Source organism: Lissotriton vulgaris, chromosome 2_1 (assembly GCF_964263255.1).
Source record: "Lissotriton vulgaris chromosome 2_1, aLisVul1.2, whole genome shotgun sequence".
Lineage (NCBI taxonomy): Eukaryota > Metazoa > Chordata > Amphibia > Caudata > Salamandridae > Lissotriton > Lissotriton vulgaris.
The window spans coordinates 1,846,149,283-1,846,169,227 of NC_141687.1; the positions used below are offsets into that span (position 1 = coordinate 1,846,149,283).

The 19,945-nt window shown below is 54.3% G+C and overlaps 1 protein-coding gene across 2 annotated transcripts in view; it reads left to right on the forward strand.

Annotated features, from left to right (window-relative positions):
• Positions 1-19,945, forward strand: part of MAP2K5 (mitogen-activated protein kinase kinase 5) — a 1,222,966-nt gene that overhangs the window by 230,473 nt on the left and 972,548 nt on the right. For both annotated transcript variants that reach the window (XM_086958013.1, XM_086958012.1), the window contains exon 4: positions 56-125. In XM_086958013.1, the coding sequence (XP_086814139.1) occupies positions 56-125 (70 nt within the window). The remainder of the gene's footprint in view (positions 1-55; positions 126-19,945) is intronic.

A 19,945-nucleotide genomic window follows, 5' to 3' on the forward strand; every position in this document is an offset into this window, starting at 1 on the left:
TCCTTTACAACCCCTCATGCAAAGCCTCCATAACCCTGTGTTTTATCTTTTGCAGTATTACAACACAGTCATGGAGCAACAGGTGAACGGCGTGCTGACAGAGCCCCTCAACATCTTCCCCAGAGGTGAGCACCCCTGGGCAACAGTGCTTTCCAAACGCTCTAGCAAACTGCAGCGCTATGTGTGTACCAAGCGTGTCATTGGTCAAGGTAGCGGGTGAGAGAATCTTTTGGAAGTGACTCGGGGAATGAACAAAGAACTAGAAGATATGGAATTAGATGGTTAAAACCCAATATTTTTGCTTGTCTGTTTCTATCTTCACCTTGGTTGAGGGGTTGGTCGTATGTTTCCTGCCAAGTTCTTGTGGGCTTCAGCCTTAGGGTGAAAGAATCAAGCGCACGTTTAACATTTACAGTGGCTGTATTACTGCATTTACCAACATGCTGTCGGGGTAGAAATAAAACGCATATTTGGGCATTGCCCCGCTGCACTTTCCTGCATCTCCCTCCAAGGTAAAAGCTGCAAACTCAATCGGTCTCGCTTTTAGGGTGACCAACTGTCCGTAAACTTCATGGAATGCTCATTATTTGGGCCTCTTGTCCGTTGTCAGTGAGGAATTCTTTCACGGATGCCTTTTGTCCGTAATTTCAGACATTGGAGTGAGCTGCCCAATGCAAGCCTCCTGTAACTCTCACAGCAGGGGCCAGCTTACGCTGCTGTAGCCCCTCCCCGACCTGACCCAGACTATCGGCCCATTATCATTCTGTATGTCAGCCTAATTATCACATACAGAATGATAATGGGCATCTCTGCACAGTGACTGCATTTGCTGGGCCACTTCCTGCCAGAGCCCAGTGCATGGTACCCTTCTTTTTTAGGTCTTGCCTATTTCAATCCGTAGGAATGATAGGCGAGATTTATAGTAAACACTCCGAAAAGTCTACCCACTGCGGATCCCATGCAGTTCATGTGAGACAGGCGCGTTCACAGGAATAGGCGCGTTCACAGGAATTCGCTCCCCCTACCCCTCCCACAAAGCGAGACCAGACAAAAACATCAAAGCGACGGCGGCCGCTCTTTCCATTTGCCACCAGCCACTTCACGCGCTCCGCAGGTCATAAACAGGACCATGTGTTTGGAATGCTGGCATGGTTGCTCTCACTTGCTGTCCCTCTTCCCCACTGCCTCGCCCCAACTCCTGCATTCCATACCCTACTCACTTCTGTCCCTCATGCTGAATTCTCCTTTCTATCCAGCTCTGCTAACTTGCTGCTATGCTTCATTTTCTCTAACCACGCTTCTGTCTGTTCAGCCTCACCCTGTCTCTTAGTCCTAGCCTCTCTGCGCCCCCGTCCCGGCATCCGCTCCCTCCCTTTCTTTCACTCTTTGCCCCCCTTCTCTCTCAAACACACCCCCTCTTCATGTCATATCTTCTGGCTTTGCGTTCTCTCTCACACCATGTCTTCTCTCTCACACACTCTCTTCTGTCTCACACACTCTCTTCTGTCTCACGCCACACACTGCTGCACGCCACACACTGCTGCATGCCACACACTGCTGCACGCCGCACACTGCTCCACACTGCTGCACGTCGCACACTGCTGCACGCCTCACACTGCTGCACGCCTCACACTGATGCACGCCACACACTGCTGCATGCCTCACACTGATGCACGCCACACACTGATGCACGCCACACACTGCTGCACGCCACACACTGCTGCACGCCACACACTGCTGCACGCCTCACACTGCTGTACGCCTCACAATGCTGCACCCCTCACGCTGCTGCACGCCTCATTCTGCTGCACGCCTCACTCTGCCTCACTCTGCTGCGCGCCACACACTGCTGCACGCCTCACACTGCTGCACGCCTCACACTGCTGCACGCCGCGCACTGCTGCACGCCACGCACTGCTGCACGCCTCACACTGCCGCACGCCTCACACTGCCGCACGCCTCACACTGCCGCACGCCTCACACTGCTGCACGCGGCTGCATTACTCACACTGCTGCACACTGCTGCACGCCTCACACTGCTGCACGCCTCGCACTGCTGCACGCCTCGCACTGCTGCACGCCACGCACTGCTGCACGCCATGCACTGCTGCAAACCATGCACTGCTGCATGCCTCACACTGCTGTACGCCTCACTGCTGCACGCCACACACTGCTGCATGCCTCACACTGCTGCGTGCCTCACACTGCTGCGTGCCTCACACTGCTGCGTGCCTCACACTGCTGCGCGCCTCACACTGCTGCACGCCTCACACTGCTGCACGCCTCACACTGCTGCACGCCTCACACTGCTGCATGTTGCACGCCACACACTGCTGCACGCCACACACTGCTGCACGCCTCACACTGCTGCACGCCTCGCACTGCAGCACGCCACGCACTGCTGCACGCCAGCACTGTTGCACACCACGCACTGCTGCATGCCTCACACTGCTGCACACGGCTGCATTACTCCCACTGCTGCATGCTACACACTGCTGCACGCCTCGCACTGCTGCACGCCTCACACTGCTGCACGCCTCGCACTGCTGCATGCCTCGCACTGCTGCACGCCTCACACTGCTGCACGCCTCACACTGCTGCATGCTGCACACTGCCGCACCCCACACAGCTCACACTGCTGCACGCCTCACACTGCTGCACGCCTCACACTGCTGCACGCCACACACTGCTGCACGCCACACACTGCTGCACGCCACACACTGCTGCACGCCTCACACTGCTGCACGCCTCAGACTGCTGCACGCCTCGGACTGCTGCACGCCTCGGACTGCTGCACGCCTCGGACTGCTGCACGCCTCGGACTGCTTCACGCCTCGGACTGCTTCACGCCTCGGACTGCTGCACGCCTCGGACTGCTGCACGCCTCGGACTGCTGCACGCCTCGGACTGCTGCACGCCTCGGACTGCTGCACGCCACACACTGCTGCACGCCTCGGACTGCTGCACGCCTCGGACTGCTGCACGCCACACACTGCTGCACGACTCACACTGCTGCACGCCTCACATTGCTGAACGCCACACAACACCACCACATCCCTCTAGGACGCCACCACATGCCTCTAGGACACCACCACATGCCTCTAGGACACCACCACATGCCTCTAGGACACCACCACATGCCTCTAGGACACCACCACATCCCTCTAGGATTTCTGGAAAAAACAAGGGGACCCTAAAGGTGGCCGTGGACTAAGGGTTTAAGTCAATTTATGAAAGACAAAGGTCCAAAGCAGTTTCAAAGATATGCAGTAATAACAAAACAGACCATAATAGGCTGCTATATATTTGTCCAAGTCCAGCCGGACAATGAGTTTATTTTCATAACGATAGTTGAATTTGTAAAATCTTAGTGCATGAGCAACATTTCAAAAATAAAGAGCACAATCCTGTGTTTTAACTCGGAACAGAGAACACAGTAAAGAGATAAAGGATAGTTTTGGAAAAAGGGAAAGAGATTTCGCAGGCAAAGGAGAAGTGAGCAAGCTGGACACTTTTTAAATTAGTGTTTGCCAAAGTAGTACATACAGAACTTAATACAAATTGGTTTCACTGTATGGCTACTTAAAAAGGTCTTTCATAAATAAACCACATCACTGAGGGGCCCCACCACATCACTCAGGGGCACCGCCACATTACTCAGGGGCACCACCACATCACTCAGGGTCACCACCACATCACTCAGGGTCACCACCACATCACTCAGGGTCACCACCACATCACTCAGGGTCACCACCACATCACTCAGGGTCACCACCACGTCACTCAGGAACACCACCACGTCACTCAGGAACACCACCACGTCATTCAGGAACACCACCACGTCACTCAGGAACACCACCACGTCAGTCAGGAACACCACCACGTCACTCTGGGACACCACCACATCACTCTGGGACACCACCACATCACTCTGGGACACCACCACATCACTCTGGAACACCACCACATCACTCTGGGGCACCACCACATCACTCTGGGGCACCACCACATCACTCTGGGGCACCACCACGTCACTCTGGGGCACCACCACGTCACTCTGGGGAACCACCACATCACTCTGGGGCACCACCACATCACTCTGGGGCACCACCACATCACTCTGGGGCACCACCACATCACTCTGGGGCACCACCACATCACTCTGGGGCACCACCACATCACTCTGGGGCACCACCACATCACTCTGGGGCACCACCACATCACTCTGGGGCACCACCACATCACTCACAGACACCACCACATCACTCACAGACACCACCACATCACTCACAGACACCGCCACATCACTCACAGACACCGCCACATCACTCACAGACACCGCCACATCACTCACAGACACCGCCACATCACTCACAGACACCGCCACATCACTCACAGACACCGCCACATCCCTCTGGGACACCACCACATCACTCTGGGGCACCACCACATCACTCTGGGGCACCACCACGTCACTCTGGGGAACCACCACATCACTCTGGGGCACCACCACATCACTCTGGGGCACCACCACATCACTCTGGGGCACCACCACATCACTCTGGGGCACCACCACATCACTCTGGGGCACCACCACATCACTCACAGACACCACCACATCACTCACAGACACCACCACATCACTCACAGACACCGCCACATCACTCACAGACACCGCCACATCACTCACAGACACCGCCATATCACTCACAGACACCGCCACATCACTCACAGACACCGCCACATCACTCACAGACACCGCCACATCACTCACAGACACCGCCACATCCCTCTGGGACACCGCCACATCCCTCTGGGACACCACCACATCCCTCTGGGACACCACCACATCCCTCTGGGACACCACCACATCCCTCTGGGACACCACCACATCCCTCTGGGACACCACCACATCCCTCTGGGACTCCACCACATCCCTCTGGGACTCCACCACATCCCTCTGGGGACCCACCACATCACTCTGGGGACCCACCACATCACTCTGGGGACCCACCACATCACTCTGGGTAATCACCACATCACTCTGGGTAATCACCACATCACCCTGGGTAATCACCACATCACCCTGGGTAATCACCACATCACTCTGGGGAACGACCACATCACTCTGGGACACCACCACATCCCTCTGGGACACCACCACATCCCTCTGGGACACCACCACATCCCTCTGGGACACCACCACATCCCTCTGGGACACCACCACATTTCCTCCGGGACACCACCACATCCCTATGGGATACCACCACATCCCTCTGGGACACCACCACATCCCTCTGGGGAACCACCACATCCCTCTGGGGAACCACCACATCCCTCTGGGGACCCACCACATCACACTGGGGACCCACCACATCACTCTGGGGCACCACCACATCACTCTGGGGCACCACCACATCACTCTGGGGCACCACCACATCACTCTGGGGCACCACCACATCACTCACAGACACCGCCACATCACTCACAGACAGCGCCACATCACTCACAGACAGCGCCACATCACTCACAGACAGCGCCACATCACTCACAGACAGCGCCACATCACTCACAGACACCGCCACATCACTCACAGACACCGCCACATCACTCACTCACAGACACCACCACATCACTCACTCACAGACACCACCACATCACTCACTCACAGACACCACCACATCACTCACTCACAGACACCACCACATCACTCACTCACAGACACCACCACATCACTCACTCACAGACACCACCACATCCCTCTGGGACACCACCACATCCCTCTGGGACACCACCACATCCCTCTGGGACACCACCACATCCCTCTGGGACACCACCACATCCCTCTGGGACTCCACCACATCCCTCTGGGACTCCACCACATCCCTCTGGGGACCCACCACATCCCTCTGGGGACCCACCACATCCCTCTGGGGACCGACCACATCACTCTGGGTAATCACCACATCACCCTGGGTAATCACCACATCACTCTGGGTAATCACCACATCACTCTGGGGAACCACCACATCACTCTGGGGAACCACCACATCCCTCTGGGACATCACCACATCCCTCTGGGACACCACCACATCCCTCTGGGACACCACCACATTTCCCCCGGGACACCACCACATTTCCTCCGGGACACCACCACATCCCTCTGGGATACCACCACATCACTCTGGGACGCACCACATCCCTCTGGGGAACCACCAAATCCCTCTGGGGAACCACCACATCACTCTGGGGACCCACCACATCACTCTGGGGACCCACCACATCACTCTGGGGACCCACCACATCACTCTGGGGACCCACCACATCACTCTGGGGACCCACCACATCACTCTGGGGAACCACCACATCACTCTGGGGAACCACCACATCACTCTGGGGAACCACCAAATCCCTCTGGGGAACCACCACATCACTCTGGGGACCCACCACATCACTCTGGGGACCCACCACATCACTCTGGGGACCCACCACATCACTCTGGGGAACCACCACATCACTCTGGGGCACCACCACACCACTCTGGGGCACCACCACATCACTCTGGGGCACCACCACATCACTCTGGGGCACCACCACATCACTCTGGGGCACCACCACATCACTCTGGGGCACCACCACATCACTCTGGGGCACCACCACATCACTCTGGGGCACCACCACATCACTCTGGGGCACCACCACATCACTCTGGGGCACCACCACATCACTCTGGGGAACCACCACATCACTCTGGGGAACCACCACATCACTCTGGGGAACCACCACATCACTCTGGGGAACCACCACATCACTATGGGGAACCATCACATCACTCTGGGGCACCACTCAGGGGCACCACCACATCACTCTGGGGCACCACCACATCACTCTGGGGAACCACCACATCACTCTAGGGAACTACCACATCCCTCTGGGACATCACCACATCCCTCTGGGACACCACCACATCCCTCTGGGACACCACCACATTTCCCCCGGGACACCACCACATCCCTCTGGGATACCACCATATCACTCTGGGACGCACCACATCCCTCTGGGGAACCACCAAATCCCTCTGGGGAACCACCACATCACTCTGGGGACCCACCACATAACTCTGGGGACCCACCACATCACTCTGGGGACCAACCACATCACTCTGGGGACCCACCACATCACTCTGGGGCACCATCACATCACTCTGGGGCACCACCACACCACTCTGGGGCACCACCACATCACTCTGGGGCACCACCACATCACTCTGGGGCACCACCACATCACTCTGGGGCACCACCACATCACTCTGGGGAACCACCACATCACTCTGGGGAACCACCACATCACTCTGGGGAACCACCACATCACTCTGGGGAACCACCACATCACTCTGGGGAACCACCACATCACTCTGGGGAACCACCACATCACTCTGGGGAACCACCACATCACTATGGGGAACCATCACATCACTCTGGGGCACCACTCAGGGGCACCACCACATCACTCTGGGGCACCACCACATCACTCTAGGGCACCACCACATCACTCTGGGGCACCACCACATCACTCTGGGGCACCACCACATCACTCTGGGGAACCACCACATCACTCTGGGGAACCACCACATCACTCTGGGGAACCACCACATCACTCTGGGGAACCACCACATCACTCTGGGGCACCACTCTGGGGCACCACCACATCACTCTGGGGCACCACCACATCACTCTGGGGCACCACCACATCACTCTGGGGCACCACCACATCACTCTGGGGCACCACCACATCACTCTGGGGAACCACCACATCACTCTGGGGCACCACCACATCACTCTGGGGAACCACCACATCACTCTGGGGCACCACCACATCACTGAGTCACCACCACATCACTCTGAGTCACCACCACATCACTTCGGGGCACCACCACATCACTCTGGGGACACCACCACCACACTCTGGGACACCACCGCATCACTCTGGGACACCACCGCATCACTCTGGGACACCACTGCATCACTCTGGGGAACCACCACATCACTCTGGGGAACCACCACATCACTCTGGGGAACCACCACATCACTCTGGGGAACCACCACATCACTCTGGGGAACCACCACATCACTCTGGGGAACCACCACATCACTCTGGGGAACCACCACATCACTCTGGGAAACCACCACATCACTCTGGGGCACCATCACATCACTCTGGGGCACCACCACATCACTCTGGGGAACCACCACATCACTCTGGGGAACCACCACATCACTCTGGGGAACCACCACATCACTCTGGGGAACCACCACATCACTCTGGGGAACCACCACATCACTATGGGGAACCATCACATCACTCTGGGGCACCACTCAGGGGCACCACCACATCACTCTGGGGAACCTCCACATCACTCTGGGGCACCATCACATCACTCTGGGGCACCACCACATCACTCTGGGGCACCACCACATCACTCTGGGGCACCACCACATCACTCTGGGGCACCACCACATCACTCTGGGGCACCACCACATCACTCTGGGGAACCACCACATCACTCTGGGGAACCGCCACATCACTCTGGTGAACCACCACATCACTCTGGGGAACCACCACATCACTCTGGGGAACCACCACATCACTCTGGGGAACCACCACATCACTATGGGGAACCATCACATCACTCTGGGGCACCACTCAGGAGCACCACCACATCACTCTGGGGCACCACCACATCACTCTGGGGCACCACCACATCACTCTGGGGCACCACCACATCACTCTGGGGAACCACCACATCACTCTGGGGCACCACCACATCACTCTGGGGCACCACCACATCACTCTGGGGCACCACCACATCACTCTGGGGCACCACCACATCACTCTGGGGAACCACCACATCACTCTGGGGAACCACCACATCACTCTGGGGAACCACCACATCACTCTGGGGAACCACCACATCACTATGGGGAAGCATCACATCACTCTGGGGCACCACTCAGGGGCACCACCACATCACTCTGGGGAACCTCCACATCATTCTGGGGCACCATCACATCACTCTGGGGCACCACCACATTTGCCGAATGGATGAAACACAGCCGTCTGAAACTGAACTCAGATAAAACAGAAGTCCTCATCTTAGGTACATCCCCCTCTGCATGGGACGACTCTTGGTGGCCGGAAGCCCTTGGAAAAGCACCCATCCCGACAGACCACGCACGGAACCTAGGCGTTATCCTGGATTCTTCACTTTCAATGAACAGACAAGTCAGCGCCGTCTCCTCATCCTGCTTCAACATTCTTCGCATGCTCAAAAAAACATTTCGCTGGATCCCCACCGAAACCAGAAAAACTGTCACCCATACTCTGGTCACGAGCCGACTGGACTACGGAAACACCTTCTACGCAGGTACTACCGCTAAACTCCAGAAAAAACTCCAACGAATCCAAAACGCCTCAGCCAGGATCATATTAGACATCCCGCGTAACGAACACATCTCTGGTCACCTGAAAAACCTCCACTGGCTACCAGTCAATAAGAGGATCACTTTCCGACTTCTAACCCACGCACACAAATCACTCTACGATATCGGACCAGAATGCCTCAACTCACGTCTGTCCTTCTACACCCCCTCCCGCCAACTACGTTCTTCCAGCCAAGCCTTTGCCACTGTACCTCGCATCAACAAGACCACCATGGGAGGTAGATCCTTCTCATACCTGCCAGCTAAAACATGGAACTCACTCCCCACTTACCTTCGCCTTACCCAGAACCACCTAGCATTCAGAAAGCAACTTAAAACGTGGATATTTGACAAGTAATCCTCCCCTCCCTAAGCGCCTTGAGACCCTCTGGGTATGTAGTGCGCTATATAAATTCTATGACTTGACTTGACTTGACTCTGGGGCACCACCACATCACTCTGGGGCACCACCACATCACTCTGGGGCACCACCACATCACTCTGGGGCACCACCACATCACTCTGGGGCACCACCACATCACTCTGGGGAACCACCACATCACTCTGGGGAACCACCACATCACTATGGGGAACCATCACATCACTCTGGGGCACCACTCAGGGGCACCACCACATCACTCTGGGGCACCACCACATCACTCTGGGGCACCACCACATCACTCTGGGGCACCACCACATCACTCTGGGGCACCACCACATCACTCTGGGTAACCACCACATCACTCTGGGGAACCACCACATCACTCTGAGGCACCACTCTGGGGCACCACCACATCACTCTGGGGCACCACCACATCACTCTGGGGCACCACCACATCACTCTGGGGCACTACCACATCACTCTGGGGCACCACCACATCACTCTGGGGCACCACCACATCACGCTGGGGAACCACCACATCACTCAGGGGCACCACTCAGGGGCACCACCACATCACTCTGGGGACCCACCACATCACTCTGGGTAATCACCACATCACTCTGGGTAGTCACCACATCACCCTGGGTAATCACCACATCACCCTGGGTAATCACCACATCACTCTGGGGAACAACCACATCCCTCTGGGACATCACCACATCCCTCTGGGACACCACCACATCCCTCTGGGACACCACCACATCCCTCTGGGACACCACCACATTTCCTCCGGGACACCACCACATCCCTCTGGGATACCACCACATCCCTCTGGGACGCACCACATCCCTCTGGGGAACCACCACATCCCTCTGGGGAACCACCACATCCCTCTGGGGACCCACCACATCACACTGGGGCACCACCACATCACTCTGGGGCACCACCACATCACTCTGGGGCACCACCACATCACTCTGGGGCACCACCACATCACTCTGGGGCACCACCACATCACTCTGGGGCACCACCACATCACTCACAGACACCACCACATCACTCACAGACAGCGCCACATCACTCACAGACAGCGCCACATCACTCACAGACAGCGCCACATCACTCACAGACACCGCCACATCACTCACAGACACCGCCACATCACTCACAGACACCGCCACATCACTCACAGACACCGCCACATCACTCACAGACACCGCCACATCACTCACAGACACCGCCACATCACTCACAGACACCGCCACATCACTCACAGACACCGCCACATCACTCACTCACAGACACCACCACATCACTCACTCACAGACACCACCACATCACTCACTCTCAGACACCACCACATCACTCACTCACAGACACCACCACATCCCTCTGGGACACCACCACATCCCTCTGGGACACCACCACATCCCTCTGGGACAACACCACATCCCTCTGGGACACCACCACATCCCTCTGGGACACCACCACATCCCTCTAGGACACCACCACATCCCTCTGGGACACCACCACATACCTCTGGGACTCCACCACATCCCTCTGGGGACCCACCACATCCCTCTGGGGACCGACCACATCCCTCTGGGGACCCACCACATCACTCTGGGTAATCACCACATCACCCTGGGTAATCACCACATCACTCTGGGGAACCACCACATCCCTCTGGGGAACCACCACATCCCTATGGGACGCACCATATCCCTCTGGGGAACCACCAAATCCCTCTGGGGAACCACCACATCACTCTGGGGACCCACCACATCACTCTGGGGACCCACCACATCACTCTGGGGACCCACCACATCACTCTGGGGACCCGCCACATCACTCTGGGGCACCATCACATCACTCTGGGGCACCACCACATCACTCTGGGGCACCACCACATCACTCTGGGGCACCACCACATCACTCTGGGGCACCACCACATCACTCTGGGGCACCACCACATCACTCTGTGGAACCACCACATCACTCTGGGGAACCACCACATCACTATGGGGAACCACCACATCACTCTGGGGAACCACCACATCACTATGGGGAACCATCACATCACTATGGGGCACCACTCAGGGGCACCACCACATCACTCTGGGGCACCACCACATCACTCTGGGGCACCACCACATCACTCTGGGGCACCACCACATCACTCTGGGGCACCACCACATCACTCTGGGGCACCACCACATCACTCTGGGGCACCACCACATCACTCTGGGGAACCAGTGGTGGGGCACCACCACATCACTCTGGGGCACCACCACATCACTCTGGGGCACCACCACATCACTCTGGGGAACCACCACATCACTCTGGGGAACCACCACATCACTCTGGGGAACCACCACATCACTCTGGGGCACCACTCTGGGGCACCACCACATCACTCTGGGGCACCACCACATCACTCTGGGGCACCACCACATCACTCTGGGGCACCACCACATCACTCTGGGGCACCACCACATCACTCTGGGGCACCACCACATCACTCTGGGGCACCACCACATCACTCTGGGGAACCACCACATCACTCTGGGGAACCACCACATCACTCAGGGGCACCACTCAGGGGCACCACCACATCACTCTGGGGCACCACCACATCACTCTGAGTCACCACCACATCACTCTGAGTCACCACCACATCACTTCGGGGCACCACCACATCACTCTGGGGACACCACCACCACACTCTGGGACACCACCGCATCACTCTGGGACACCACCGCATCACTCTGGGACACCACTGCATCACTCTGGGACACCACTGCATCACTCTGGGACACCACTGCATCACTCTGGGACACCACCACATCACTCTGGGACACCACCACATCACTCTGGGGAACCACCACATCACTCTGGGGAACCACCACATCACTCTGGGGAACCACCACATCACTCTGGGGAACCGCCACATCACTCTGGGGAACCGCCACATCACTCTGGGGAACCGCCACATCACTCTGGGGAACCACCACATCACTCTGGGGAACCATCACATCACTCTGGGGCACCATCACATCACTCTGGGGCACCACCACATCACTCTGGGGCACCACCACATCACTCTGGGGCACCACCACATCACTCTGGGGAACCACCACATCACTCTGGGGAACCACCACATCACTCTGGGGAACCACCACATCACTCTGGAGAACCACCACATCACTCTGGGGAACCACCACATCACTCTGGGGAACCACCACATCACTCTGGGGAACCACCACATCACTATGGGGAACCATCACATCACTCTGGGGCACCACTCAGGGGCACCACCACATCACTCTGGGGAACCTCCACATCACTCTGGGGCACCACCACATCACTCTGGGGCACCACCACATCACTCTGGGGCACCACCACATCACTCTGGGGCACCACCACATCACTCTGGGGAACCACCACATCACTCTGGGGAACCACCACATCACTCTGGGGAACCACCACATCACTCTGGGGAACCACCACATCACTCTGGGGAACCATCACATCACTCTGGGGCACCACTCAGGGGCACCACCACATCACTCTGGGGCACCACCACATCACTCTGGGGCACCACCACATCACTCTGGGGCACCACCACATCACTCTGGGGAACCACCACATCACTATGGGGAACCATCACATCACTCTGGGGCACCACTCAGGGGCACCACCACATCACTCTGGGGAACCTCCACATCACTCTGGGGCACCATCACATCACTCTGGGGCACCACCACATCACTCTGGGGCACCACCACATCACTCTGGGGCACCACCACATCACTCTGGGGCACCACCACATCACTCTGGGGCACCACCACATCACTCTGGGGCACCACCACATCACTCTGGGGAACCACCACATCACTCTGGGGAACCACCACATCACTCTGGGGAACCACCACATCACTCTGGGGAACCACCACATCACTCTGGGGAACCACCACATCACTATGGGGAACCATCACATCACTCTGGGGCACCACTCAGGGGCACCACCACATCACTCTGGGGCACCACCACATCACTCTAGGGCACCACCACATCACTCTGGGGAACCACCACATCACTCTGGGGAACCACCACATCACTCTGGGGAACCACCACATCACTCTGGGGCACCACCACATCACTCTGGGGCACCACCACATCACTCTGGGGAACCACCACATCACTCTGGGGAACCACCACATCACTCTGGGGAACCACCACATCACTCTGGGGAACCACCACATCACTCTGGGGAGCAATCACATCACTCTGGGGCACCACTCAGGGGCACCACCACATCACTCTGGGGAACCTCCACATCACTCTGGGGCACCACCACATCACTCTGGGGCACCACCACATCACTCTGGGGCATCACCACATCACTCTGGGGCACCACCACATCACTCTGGGGCACCACCACATCACTCTGGGGAACCACCACATCACTCTGGGGAACCACCACATCACTCTGGGGAACCACCACATCACTCTGGGGAACCACCACATCACTATGGGGAACCATCACATCACTCTGGGGCACCACTCAGGGCCACCACCACATCACTCTGGGGCACCACCACATCACTCTGGGGCACCACCACATCACTCTGGGGCACCACCACATCACTCTGGGGAACCACCACATCACTCTGGGGAACCACCGCATCACTCTGGGGCACCACTCTGGGGCACCACCACATCACTCTGGGGCACCACCACATCACTCTGGGGCACCACCACATCACTCTGGGGCACCACCACATCACTCTGGGGCACCACCACATCACTCAGGGGCACCACTCAGGGGCACCACCACATCACTCTGGGGCACCACCACATCACTCTGGGGCACCACCACATCACTCTGAGTCACCACCACATCACTTCGGGGCACCACCACATCACTCTGGGGACACCACCACCACACTCTGGGACACCACTGCATCACTCTGGGACACCACCACATCACTCTGGGACACCACCACATCACTCTGGGACACCACCACATCACTCTGGGACACCACCACATCACTCACATACACCACCACATCCCTCTGGGACACCACCATCCCTCTGGGACACCACCACATCCCTCTGGGACACCACCACATCCCTCTGGGACACCACCACATCCCTCTGGGACACCACCACATCCCTCTGGGACACCACCACATCCCTCTGGGACACCACCACATCCCTCTGGGACACCACCACATCCCTCTGGGGAACCACCACATCCCTCTAGGGAACCACCACATGGGGAACCACCTCATCACTCTGGGGAACCACCACATCACTCTGGGGAACCACCACATCTCTCTGGGGAACCACCACATCACTCTGGGGAACCACCACATCACTCTGGGCAACCACCACATCACTCTGGGGAACCTCCACATCACTCTGGGGAACCACCACATCACTCTGGGGAACCACCACATCACTCAGGGGCACCACTCTGGGGCACCACCACATCACTTTGGGGACACCACCATCACATCACTCTGGGACACCACCATCACATCACTCTGGGACACCACCTCACTCAGGGGCACCACTCTGGGGCACCACCACATCACTTCGGGGCACCACCACATCACTTTGGGGACACCACCATCACATCACTCTGGGACACCACCATCACATCACTCTGGGACACCACCGCATCACTCCGGGACACCACTGCATCACTCTGGGACACCACCGCATCACTCTGGGACACCACCGCATCACTCTGGGACACCACCGCATCACTCTGGGACACCACCGCATCACTCTGGGACACCACCGCATCACTCTGGGACACCACCGCATCACTCTGGGACACCACCGCATCACTCTGGGACACCACCACATCACTCTGGGACACCACCACATCACTCATCGCAACCACATCATCACTCATCACCACAACAGCATCACTCAGCAGCACAACAGCACTGTCCTTGCTTGCTACCAACAAGCATTGTCATAGCCAATAGGACTCACATTAGGAAAGTGTAAGCTATTGGCTTTTTGAACAACAACGCTATTAATTTATATATTTTCAAAGCCAACACATATTAAAAAAAATTGTAATTTACAATACCAATAGCTCACACTTTCCTAATGCGAGACCTATTGCATTGCAAATGCTTGTTGTTAATGGGCTCCTGTCACCTCACCAGGGGCTAAGCTCTGGGGAGGTGGAGGTTTCATTTTGACGCATTTTACCCAGGTTCATTCACTGTTAGCCTCTTAAACTGTCACACAAGCAGTGATAATTGGTACAAATACAATTGTCCTTTATTGTTAATTTCTTTTGCTCCAATTGTGCAAAGTTTCTGCATTTATGCTGTTATTATTTTCATGTTTACCCTGCCTCCCCACCAGCCCCCTTAGGTTTTACACATCACATCCCCTTGGGATGATTGATCAGATCGGGTGTTTTTTTCCAATGGGGAACAGGGGGCGTGTAAGATCTGAGAAGCCTTCAGCTTTGATCTTTTTCTTCATTTTTTTTAATATGCAAACGCAGGTGTTTAAGTTTCACTCGTGCACACAACAGATGCAGTGCAAGGTTTTCGCAACCTAATATAAACTTCTTTTGACCTCTACTTGTATTGGTTGTTTATTTACCTATGTAATAATGCGCGACCTCCCCTGATGTGTCTGTAAAACTTACCTTTTGTCCCGAATTTGTGTCCTGAATTCTAACCTTCTGTCCTGATTCTTTGTCCTGAATTTTTACACTCACCGTCCTGAATTTACGCCCATGCCAGTTGGTCACCCTAATCGCTTTGCCAATGCTGTGTGGGCAGAGCTAATGGCTGGCCAAATCCCGGAGGCTTTTAAAGTGTCAAAGTCAACAGGGACGGCCTTCCATGTTAAATATTTAGAAACCATTGTTTTCTATACTGTGAAATTAGTCTCCGGACTGCAAGATGCAGCATTCATCATACCATCACATTGCGTTTCACAATGCAGTGGCCACGCTCAAAGCAGAGAAAGCAATGTTTTCTATACTTTGAAGAAGGCCGCAGCATTGCGTGCTGACGACCCAACATGGCAGCCATTATGAAATTATATAAAACATGGTTTTCTATACAGCTGCATTGCATGACTACACAATGCGGATTGAGTCATGCAGTGCAACATGATGGGCATCTTTAAAGTATATAAAACACTGTTTTCTATACTTATTACATACCCAGTTGCAGCTACTGCCTTTGCCAATGCCGGCTTACTTTAAAAGTAGTAGTAGTAATGAAACTAGAGAGGTGGCCCCACTGTCCAAGGGAACAGGGCACTGTTACTTTAAAGGTATCCAGCACTGACAAAGACATAGCAGCTTCTTTATTGTAGAGGGATGCAGTTAAGTTAAAGTGCAGCATGACAAAGTCTCCTGCCCCAGGCATACTTTGAGGAACATATGGATATAGAGGTAGAGGGGAGGGACACAGTGAGTGAGAGAAGATGACAACATCTAGGGCACCAATAGAGCTGCCATCTGGCACCTTGTGTGTTGCAGAGGAGCCTCGTGATCAGAGATAGAATGAGGAGAAAGAGCACAGGAGCTCTCTGAAGAGCAAGACGTGTATTCTCACGGAGTGCTAAACAACACATGACATTAAAACAAAGTAGATCTGTGGTGTCTGCAATGGAAAGATACGCCTTATCCAATCTAAACCAACCCTGTAAGCAAGCTATGCTCAATGGCAGAATAGGGAGAAAAGCTGTTTAATGAAGCACAGGGGTGTGCAATTTCCAATAAAGCCACCTAATCATGAACAAGGACTGATGTAAAGACCACTCTATGTGGTATTGTATACAGTGTTATCTGCAGTAGGACTGAAATCCCCAGCAGGATGTAAAGTGTGGCTTGGGGTAGTTGGAGTTTGTGGTGAGCTTGGGTGCCACTTCGGTGCATTTATTTTAGAAGTAATCTTTCTTTTTTAGGTCTCACCTGGGTAGCGCTTGCACTGTCTCTTCGAGATATGCTTTATTCATGCCCAATTTCCACCTATTTTTTAAATTGGTTCCGGTCACTATCGTTTGTAAATGGTAGCTATTTATGTAAATGATAGCTATTTATTGGCCAGTAGGCTTAGTAGTCCCTCCTTAGTACCTCCTTTTCTCTTTTTGTGACCTCCCATGAGGACACCCCAGTTACATGTTTTGATACTCTAGATGCTTTAATTACAGTCTCAAGCACTATTTTCTGAAATGGTTTTGTCCTGCCTCCAGCAGCAGGCAGGAGAAAACCATTTAAGAAAATAGTGCTCGAGGCTGTAATGCTTTTTTAGAATTTATTATTTATTAATTTAACATGCGTGGCAAGCCCCTGCTCCAGTAATGGCAGCTGCGCTTTTATTTAGCACAGCCGCCATTACTGCGGCACCCACTTTAGCTTTAAACATTTTGAGCTAAAGCGCAGGTGCCGCAATTGCTTCAAAACATTTTCCTCTATTTCTTTACTTTTGAAGCAATCGCAGCACCCACGCTTTAGCTGAAGATGTTTAAAGCTAAAACACGGGTGCCGCTATTGTAATAAAAGTAAATAAATAGAAGATAAAAACGTGTGGCCACCATTTTTTTAAATCTATTTGCTTGCTTTTGTTACAATCCCGGCACCCTCGCTTTAGTTTTAAACATCTTAAATTAAAGCACTGGTGCTGCAATTGCTTCAAAAGTAAAGAGATAGAAAAAAAATGCTTTTCTCATTCTTTACTTTTGAAGCAATCACTTCACCTGCTCTTTAGCTTAAAATGCTTAAAGCTAAAATGTGAGTGTCGTGATTGCTTTATAATGCAATAGCTGTCGCATTACTAGTGCCAGAGAAAAAGGATTTTTGTGTTCGGGAAGTAGTGGCGCTCAGCTTATTAACGTAAGTGTGTGAATGATAGAGACCAATAAGGTATGGTGCAAACTGGGAGGGGAAACCCCAGTAACCCCTTAATTCGGATAGGGCGACCCTATGACACGGAATAAGCGACAATACAGTGCACACACACAGATATTAAAGCAGACAATGCAGCTGTAGAAAGGAAACAAAATCAGTGCAGAATCCAACGTAGGTATCTTGTTTTTCTTTTTAATCGATAGTTTTACACAACGCTGCCAGCCGACACGTGTTTCATCAGAGAAGCAGTGGTCTCTCAATCTTCAGGGCAGGGAATGATAAGGTGTGAGGGGAATTAAGAGTAAAAAAATGTCCGAGTCATGTAAGGCGGAAATTGCTGGGCCAAAATGTAGTGTCACTAGGTACCTGTGTGGAAAGTTCCAAACTCAATATAGTCTAAAGAAAATAAAAGAAGAAGAGAAGAAGGCGGGAGTTGTTACTCGGAGTGTGGGACATGAATATTAGAACAAAGTAGTCCTGAGAAACACGCTATGAGGACCGTGCCAGTCAAAACCTTACCCCTCAGCCGGTGATAATTCCAACTCGGTGGGGTATAAGTCCATCAGAAGGGCAAATGATTAAGCGCCGGAAGTTGCCATATGCTGAGAAAATATATATAAAGAGGGAAAAGCAATAAGGCAGCGGCCAATAATCACAAGTGCGAGAAATAATAGATGAAGCATGCGTACTACCTGAAGAGTAAGGCCACAGATGGCGGGAACTCAAATACAATAAAGGATAAATGGCGGAGTAAGGAATGGGCCTCAAAATGGTAGTAACAGTGTTACAATTAGGTAGGTGTGTATATAACGCAAAAGGCTTCACACCGTGAAATCAGTGATAAATCCAAACCGACCACCACGAATGCACACTTGTCTTGAACAATAGGAAAACTAGGGCAATCTAGGGGGTGTTCGAAAAAAATGCATAATCAGTGACAGGACTCAATTAAAGGCCAGGGTCATCTGGGAGAAAATAGCACCGTAACCCATACCATGCACACATCTCTCACCTTTTTGAGCAAATTCTCTAAGTGAATATTACACCAGTACAATCCCATCGCGGGAGACACTCAACTCAAATTATGTGGGTCGTCATCTAAAGACCGGAAAAGAGACAAGGTATGGACACTGTAATTGGAAGACTAAATAAAGCACTGTGAATCCTAAGCGATGTATG